Source organism: Morone saxatilis, unplaced genomic scaffold (assembly GCF_004916995.1).
Source record: "Morone saxatilis isolate NCDOM2014 unplaced genomic scaffold, NCSU_SB_2.0 Contig17, whole genome shotgun sequence".
In the NCBI taxonomy this organism is placed as follows: domain Eukaryota; kingdom Metazoa; phylum Chordata; class Actinopteri; family Moronidae; genus Morone; species Morone saxatilis.
In genome coordinates this window covers 18,097,615-18,106,721 of record NW_023339729.1, presented here as the reverse complement: position 1 = coordinate 18,106,721, position 9,107 = coordinate 18,097,615, and the positions used below count along the sequence as shown (strand labels likewise).

The following is a 9,107-nucleotide window of genomic DNA, read 5'->3' as shown; positions in this document are numbered from 1 at the left end:
TTCTTAGCAATTAGGTAGTATTTGTATTTTATGTAGGCACAGTTTATTAGTATAGCATTTTTAAAATTCAGAGGCTTTATGTCAAATAAATGCAGTAAAACAATATTTAAAAACACAAAAAGGAGAATAAAATTGACTAAAGTAGAACAAATGAGATTTTTTGGTTTTGTAATAAACTCTCATTAGAGAAACAAACAAAACCAACAATCCATCAGGGACAAGATGAAGACATACAGGTCAGGGTGTACGCATGCAACCTAATATGATCCATCTCGTTTGCAGTGAAGTCCTTTTTTCATGAGGTTTTTACACAGTTTTGTTTACCACCAGTACGTCTGTTATAGATGATGAGTAAACCAAGTCATACATTGCTGTTGTTGCTATACACTTTCTCTGTGTGACTGTATTTACGAGAGCAGTGTTTGCCCGTTGTATCATCTCAGTTCTTCATCTCATACTAAGCTTTGCTTCTACAACCGAGCCAAGTGAGACCGCCAATCATGCCCGCACATTTCTTCAGATCCACCACAGATTGTACATCTCTCTGTTAACATCCTACCCTGCCAAGATCCTTAAACTCACTGCTGCTGCCCTCCATTTTTCTCCACCTGCTGTCAGGTTTCTTTTAAAATACCAGGTGGACTGAGGCAGTCTGGGAAGGAACAAAACTGGGCCAGAGCCCTCTGACAAATTCGAATGAACTGCTATAACTGCACCATTAAATCAAAGACTTTTATCACGTAACGCTCAACATGTTTCTGGCATTCCTCTGCTCTGACGTAGTTCTCCTTATTGGGAGAGTCTCTGCCAGGTTTTATCAGATGGTATGTATCTACAAGCACAGTTTTTTCTCAGCATGTAACACACAGCTTGGCTTTTTTAGTTCATTTGGCAGTCTTGAGCGTAGGTGGTGTGTGTGAGAGAGAAAGAAAGAAGGAGAGAAAGAGGAAGAAAGAGTGAGAGTGTAAGTAATGGTTCATAGCCCCGATGGTTTTGAGCAGACGCCTTCCAAGGCCAAAGATGAAATGAGTCATCTAGGAGCAATCTCGCTAGGAGGAATAAGACAGGCTTGGATTGGACACATGGTATCAGCCAATAGATAGCAATGGAGAGAATGAAAAGATGGAAACAAGAAAAAAAAATTATGTAATCTCATTTAGTGTCTTGTTGAAGTATGGCGCCACCATGTGACAGAATATCTGTTTAAGTGGCATTTACTGGTATTCGTTCTTTAGAAAATTAGCATGTTAACAGAAATAGAAGTGAAATAAAGACCATCTCTCCAAGCTCGGAGTTACTGAGTTAAATTCATTTGGTCTTTTATTAAATGCATGTTTTCAACATATATAATGATAACCATAGTTAAGTTTATTTATGTAGCAGTAATAATAAATGGGTATGAAGTAACAGAAAACAAAAAAATTACAATCAAGCAAAAATAACAGGAATATCAGGAAAATTATAATACCAGTGATAATAATACAATAATAATAAGAAGAAAACAAAACAAATATAATAGGTTCCAATATGTTCCTAATGAAGACGTCAAAATGCATGCAGGTTGATAAGTAGAAAGTCTTAAATGAATTCTAAAACACAGTGGCATTCAGGGTTAGGACATTTGAAGGGGAGTAACACAATATGTTCTCTACTCTTAGTTTTAGCTGAATAGCTGCGGGGCATTCTGCACAATTGGAATTCTGCAAATTGTTTTCTGATTTATACTGGTTAAGAGAACTGCCGTAGTCCAAATGTGAGGAAATGAAAGCACTGGTGATAGATTTGGTATCTTTTGAAACTCAAATTTGAACAAAATATAGCAATATCCCGGAGATGGTAGTCGCAAGGTTGGAGGACTTTGCTAATATGAAATTCGTGATTGAGGCTGAAAACAAACATTACATCTGGGTTTATGACAGAACTAACATGTTTAGGTAGAGGACCAAGTGGAAACTGGATTTGTTGGTGTAGATGATCAGGGCATGTGGGATAGGTTGCTAGTAGTGTGAAAAGTTACATGAGTATAGATATATGGATCTGACTCTTGGATTATCTCCCATGGTGATGATAAGAAAGTCAGTCAAAAAATCAAGGAACAATACAGTACACAGCAGAATATACAATATAAAATATGGTATCATCAAAGCAGTCTGGTGCTCCACAATCTTAGTAAAACCCTGAAAAGTGCAAATTCAACGCAGAGGTCATAATAGTCCCAACCAACCCACTTTGTGTTAAAGGGTTAAACAACGGTTTTCTTATCACAGGTCGGTCTGATGGGGTCTACAAGCCATGCCGCCATGAAAAGAGCCCGTCTAAATCCAACGAGGTGATCAGTCCAGAGATCCTGAAGATGCGTGCAGCTCTCTTCTGTATCTTCACCTACCTGGATACTAAAACCCTGCTGAGAGCTGCTGAGGTCTGCCGTGACTGGAAGTTTGTGGCCCGTCACCCAGCCGTGTGGACCAGAGTGCTGCTAGAGAATGCTCGCATTTCTTCCAAGGTGCACATTTGGATACTGTATGCAGTCAATAGTCAGTAGCATTATCAGAGCAGTAGCATGTGGTGCATTTAGTTGTATCGCCTTTTGCTTTGTATGATGAATATTTTCACTGATCTCCACGTTTGTCCCTTAGTTCCTGAGTATAATGTCTCAGTGGTGCACTCAGACGCACTCCCTCATCCTGCAAAACCTCAAACCAAGACAGCGGGGAAAGAAGGAAACCAAGGAGGACTATGTGAAAAGCACACGGTGAGACACTGCACACAGTTTCCCACAAAATGCCTATTGACTCTGGGGTACTTATGGTGTACTACTACTACTACATAATTTTGGCTTCAATAAGCAGATTGCTTTGCAAACTACTGAACTGAGTGACATCCTAAATGACTCCTCAAACAGTGATTGATGAGCAAATGCCACCAAGAGGAACATAAGTGATTGAATGCTGACATTTTTATGCTGCTTGATTATGATCAGCATGACAAATGTCAGTATTCATTTCCTGAAGATAGACAAGTAGAAGTTTGATATGAGTGGTAGAAGTGAAGTTGTTTGTGTCTAATGTTTTGTGTGAAAGAAAAATCATCAAATTGTGTGGACAATGAAAAGACATACTGCTTCCTGTGTTGCTTCAAACATTGCAGGAGCATTTTGTTATGTGCTAGAAATTGTAGAAGTGCTGTTGTGAAGGACAGGAGAATTACTTACACTCTGTCTGGTTTTTTTTTTTTTTTTTGTTGACCTTCCCTTATGTTTCCATCTAAGTGGCTGTCTGGAGGAAGGTTTGGAGGCGTTGTTAAAGGCCACAGGAAGTAACCTGCTGATATTGAAGATTTCACACTGCCCCAACCTGCTGACAGATCGCTCCCTCTGGTTGGCCAGCTGCTACTGCCGAGCTCTGCAGGCTGTCACCTATAGGTAAGACCAGCACACCCAAATCTCTTGGTCCACTGTATTATGCACAAATATTTTAGTTTTACCACAGTGACTTTGCTTTAATGAGTCCATAAGTCTGCACTCTCATGCTGTAGACATTCAGTGTCACATGTTACGTATAAACACTAATTGTGTACACTTGTTGTGCTCCAGGAGTGCCACAGACCCAGTTGGTCAGGAGGTGATCTGGGCCCTCGGAGCAGGTTGTAGAGACATCATCTCCCTACAGGTGGCGCCACTACACCCATGGTAAAAGAGAAAAATACTGTACCTCTGCAACTTTTGATTAATCCCAAATATTCTCTCTTATGACATCAATACTGTGGGTTATTAAATGAATGACTGTGTACTACATTGTGTCTCTTTTAGCCAACAACCTGCTCGTTTTAGTAACCGATGCCTGCAGACAATTGGAAGATGTTGGCCACACCTCCGTGCTCTTGGTGTGGGTGGGGCTGGATGTGGCATTCAGGGCCTGGCCTCTCTAGGTAAATATTGCTTGTTAAAGAACTATTCCATTTCTAATGTAATTCCTCTCTGTGGTTTTAGCTACAACACTTATTTACTTACTTAAAACATTATTCATGACATTTCTAAAGTATTTCATCACAACTGCAATCTCATATGCAGGAACAGAAACATGGTGGTAAGATGATTAAAAGATATTATTGTCATATAAGGACATAAAGTAGGACAGCACAGAAACTGCAATTAACCAATGTCTTGTTCATACTCAAATCTATTCATATATTCCTTATAATAATGTGCAATTGAAGCACTATTGGTTGTGACCTTAAACAAGCCTGAATGTACTACTGTGATCTTCACAATTATTATCTTGACACGTGCCTACTTATCTTCCCTACCTGTGCATTTCCTTACTTCCATTCATCCCCCTCAACCCCAGCGAGGAACTGCATGCGCCTGCAGGTGCTGGAGTTGGATCATGTGAGCGAGATCAACCAGGAGGTGGCAGCAGAGGTTTGCAGAGAGGGCTTGAAAGGTCTGGAGATGCTGGTGCTCACCTCCACACCAGTTACCCCCAAAGCCCTGCTCCACTTCAACAGTAAGTTTGAATGCTGCTTTATTGACTACATTAGACCTACTGTCTGAAATCCTGTTGGGGATTCCCCTAAAACAATGTATGATAAGGTTACATGTAGGCAGCTATGCCTTTTGGTTATGTTTTCTAAGAATAGAAATAAGAAATGACAATTGTATTATGAGAACACCCTGTTGAAACCCAGATAATTAATGCTGCCTAAATCCTCCTTCCACTCACGTAGGTGTTTGCCGCAACCTGAAGTCCATCGTGGTTCAGATCGGTATAGAAGACTACTTTGAGGACCCCAACAGCCCTGAAGCTAGAAAACTCTTTGATGAGATGGTTAATAAGCTGCAGGTAACAATTGTAAAATAATATTTTCTGTGCACACATAGGCTCCCACCTCCCTCAGTGCCACCATTAGGGCCACACTTTCTTTTACTGTATAACCACAGGTAGCATTCTGATACAGACTCAAGGTTCAACTTCTTCAATCAAGTAAAAGTACTCTCTTGGTTTCTCTGAAGGACATTTCTACCAGCTGTTTTGGTGTAAAGCTAACTGACAGTTCAAAAAGGGTAGAGTCTCCCTCTCATCTCCTCTTTATGTTGTTTTCTTCATGTTATGTCTGTCATGCGTGCACCGGCCTTGATGTCGGGAAAGTGTGCAATAATGTGAAATAAGGGGGTAAAACTAAAAAGTTGTCAGGAAAATAAAGGACAAATACCTGAAAAAACTACTAGTGTTGACTTTGTGACGGTAACAGGGATGTTAGCTCTGTTAGCAGAGGTCTCCTTTCTGTTAAGCACTCTCATGTGAATTCAGTGTCTCTTTTCAGCCAACATGTCTGAGTTTTGCACCACTGTATGCACATGACTAACAGCGTGGCCGATAGTTGTTCAGAGGATAAAACACATCTATATTTATCAGAACTACACACCATTTAAACCGTGACTCAATCCGTGAAGTCCCACTGATGGCTGGTTGTGCTAACTCACTCGAGCAGAGGCTTACTGTGAGAGGTTTGGGTCATCCTTATAGCTGACCACACACAAACAGAGATATAAAAGCTGTGCAATCCCAGGTTTTATTTGTGTTTTGTTTTTATGAGTCAGTTTACAGTGTGTTCGTCTTGGATATTACACTCAAGATGGTGGGCTTGCTCACAGCAGTTAGGTAACCTCTCCAAAAGCTGCAAACAACTATGATTTATTTTTATCCCTCCCTCTTTTAAGTTTGCTGTGAAAAGGCAACCAAAGTTCCCCTCTCATGTTTAATCATCCATTTTTTAAAGCGGGTTCTGCAGAGGCGAAGCTTATGAAGCAAGACAGTCATCCTTAACCTGCTGCACCTAAATGCTTTACAGTTTTTTTTATAGCTTTCTGTCATACATCAGTCACTTACGGCTAATGGAGGAAAACCTCAAGGCATGAAGGCAACAGGGAAATGGAGCACTGTCAGATTGCTTAAAAAAAAAAATGAGATTCTGATATTCCTTCCTGCTTTTTTCTTCCAGGCTCTGAAGAAGAGACCCGGCTTCTCCAAAATCCTCCACGTGAAAGCAGACAGTCTCTGCTAACATCTTTTGTGCAGATTCTTCGACTCTTGGAAAGGTGCCATCTTGGCTCCAGTCAATCAAAAAGATCCAGCTGTTTTGAGCCCACTCTGCTGGGTTTGAATACGTCTGCAGCACCGACAGAAACAACAGAAGATCGCTGAACAGGGGGGCGATCCTCAAGTACAACCTTCAAACAGAAAAACTAATTCACTATTCCAGTAAGGGGAAATCAGTATCTCCCTCATGTTGACTGAAACCAGTCAGGAGGCTTATTTAGGCTAACAATGGCACTTATATATCACACAAAGGGCCTGTCTAATACTTCACAGACTCAAATAGCCCAACAGAACTATCTGATTCCTTTTTCTCAGTCCTTTTTTGCTTTCACCGTAAAAATGGATTGTGTCGTCGCACAGAGCCAGATCCATTTCTTGAAACGCCTGGAGCCAGGTGACAGCGCTGTATTTAACTGTCTGCATCTACATTGTGCTTGACATATACTTAAGACTACCTTCAACACCATCAGCTCGTGTGGGCAGGAGGACATTATAAAGCATACATACTTTCCGCAGAAGTACAAGGTTAAGAGTCTTGAGACAGGCGCTTTGTGTTTGTGTGCGTGCGGATGTGTGAATGCATAGAGCTGACGATTTAATAAATGGTTTTCAAACCTGCCTGACCCACACTACTGTGTGTTGGAGCAGGACAACGGACAACTTTCAACACTTACTGCTTCCCACCCAGAACAGAAACATGCTGCACCAGCTCCAGGCACAGTGGAGAGAGCAATGACAGCATTCCCTGTAACACGCAGACCTTGACAGTCTTTTAGCCACTGCATGGCAGCGATGCATTTAGCCTCTTCTACCGTCCTCTGCTTCCTTATGTGAACAGCATCGTGTCACAAACCTGGACTTTTCGATGGTTGTAGTATCTCTAGACGGAAGATGATCCATAACGCATTTCTCTCAAAAAACTGGTGCCATTTGTAACAGTGTCTGTCCTCATTCCAGTGAGTTTTCTCCAATGTGCCATTTGTGAGGGAGGAGGGACCATGTAAGCGGTTTAATCTCTTCAAATCAAAATTAACTTACATTATTGGAATTTGACTTGAGTTGAAGCAGCTCTTACTGAACATAAGGGTTGTTGTGTTTCATATGGAACATGGTCTCCAGGTGTATACAGGTGTTACAGTGTTTATATATCATACTAAACAGTGCCATTCCTATTAGTAGTGCTTGTCGTGGCTGAGGCCCTGAACAACTTTCAGCTGGCATCCTCTGGCTCCCTCTGCTGGGTTTTCCAAGCACTTACACAGCCAATGACCAGCTGGTGTGATATAACACTTTGTACTCTTTGCAGCATGGAACATGTGTTACCTTTTACTATTTTGCAGAACTCAAAGCCAAGGGATCAGCTATTCAGTATCACCTTCAAATTAGGAGTTTGATTTGGGGCAATTCATGGCGACAGTTTAGTTCAGGGTACGTTGCAGAAAATCTCAATAAGTATAAGTAGCAATACTTACCATGGCGACACATATTGTTCACTTCTCTGTGCTGCAGACAACTTAAAGGGGAGTTCCAACAATCTAGATCAGTTTAAAAATATAAAGAGTACTACTCAGTCTGTGAACAGCTGTAAATGTCTTCTAGGGCTCTGGAGGAGCTTTATCAAGTCTGAAAATAATCTTCATAATATCAGTCTTATCTCAGCTTGGAAATTACAAATTTGCAACACAGAAACCTGCATTACAAGCTAGCGGCATGTTGTTTGAAAAATGTGTTTACAAGGCGTAGAAGGTCGATAGAAAAGACTCAATAGGAAGGGAAGGATCCAGAATGTTTGTAGCTTGACCCACACTAGGGACCAAAAGTCAGGATTTTTCTGCCTCTGATGCAGCGTTTTTTAAAAATCAGTCACTGTATGAAAGTGCAGTACAAAATCACTGGAGTACCCCTTTAAACAGAGCTCCTGTTAGAAGCTTACAATCACATTGATTCAAAGAAATCATGCACACCGTTTTGAAACAGGTTGAAAAATAATTCACACATGAGGCAGAAATTCACGTCTCTTCCCTCATGACACGCCTACCATAGGTTGCTTAAACGTCCAGTGTGTAACATTTAGGAGGATCTATTGGCAGAAAGGGAATATAATATTCATAGGTATGTTTTCATTAATGTATAAAAATACCTGACAAATAAAGAAATCATTGTGTTTTTGTTACCTTAGAATAAGCTGGTTTTTATCATACAGAAAGGAGCAGGTCCTCCCCCTCTACGGAGACCGCCATGTTGAAACCGCCATGTTTCCACAGTAGGCCAGAAGGGAACAAACCAAAAACACTGGCTGTAGAAAGGGCCTTTCATGTTTTTTACTAATGTTTGCAACCACCCGGTAGTCTCTCCTGACATGCTTAGAAGGCGAGCGCCCATCAGTTGGTTGCAATCTGCAACTTCACTGATAGATGCCACTAAATCCTACACACTGGTCCTTTAACAAGTTGTTAGTTTTTACCTGGCACACTTCATTTGTCACAAGGCAACTAGCCTTGTCTCTGCAACACATCTTAACATTTGTGGGCGGTGAGTGCAACAGAGCAAGGTGACAGTTTCCAGGAATGCTGAGGAGGCGTCATGTGGGCCCTAAAATTCAAAAACTCACTGACAAGGAGAGCTATGAGCTGCTGTTTGTGGTCTCTGCTTCACTGTCAAAAAAATGTTTATGAGGACTTGTGTAGCTGCATATTGTAGTGATGATGTTGCAGGTCAGTGTGTGAGATCAGTTGTGGATGTGCATTTCTTCATGTTCTTCCAGTACAGCGTATTATTATCCTACACTGGGACTGATTGTCTGCTCGGTTTTCATTGGAGGAGATGTGTTTGTGGGAAAGGTGTAAAACTTTGCTGACACAATAGAGAAAAACACAAAGCACTTGTTGATTTTGAGTTTTAGACAATCCTGCCTTCGCTATCAGCTACTCTGTACATAATGTTTGTAAAAAACAACAACAACAAAAGCCAGAAAAAAAGGACCAACATTTGATGTTATATAATATTAAG

General features: G+C 41.0%; 1 protein-coding gene across 1 annotated transcript in view; it reads left to right on the top strand.

Annotated features, from left to right (window-relative positions):
* fbxo41 (F-box protein 41) overlaps nucleotides 1–8,223 on the top strand; it is a 33,627-nt gene extending 25,404 nt beyond the window's left edge. The window contains exons 6-13 of the mRNA XM_035659432.1: nucleotides 2,268–2,503; nucleotides 2,637–2,752; nucleotides 3,269–3,421; nucleotides 3,593–3,688; nucleotides 3,809–3,927; nucleotides 4,347–4,505; nucleotides 4,726–4,841; nucleotides 6,001–8,223. Coding sequence (XP_035515325.1) covers nucleotides 2,268–2,503; nucleotides 2,637–2,752; nucleotides 3,269–3,421; nucleotides 3,593–3,688; nucleotides 3,809–3,927; nucleotides 4,347–4,505; nucleotides 4,726–4,841; nucleotides 6,001–6,063 — 1,058 coding nt within the window. The 3' untranslated portion in view covers nucleotides 6,064–8,223. The remainder of the gene's footprint in view (nucleotides 1–2,267; nucleotides 2,504–2,636; nucleotides 2,753–3,268; nucleotides 3,422–3,592; nucleotides 3,689–3,808; nucleotides 3,928–4,346; nucleotides 4,506–4,725; nucleotides 4,842–6,000) is intronic.
* The last annotated feature ends 884 nt before the right edge of the window (nucleotides 8,224–9,107 follow it).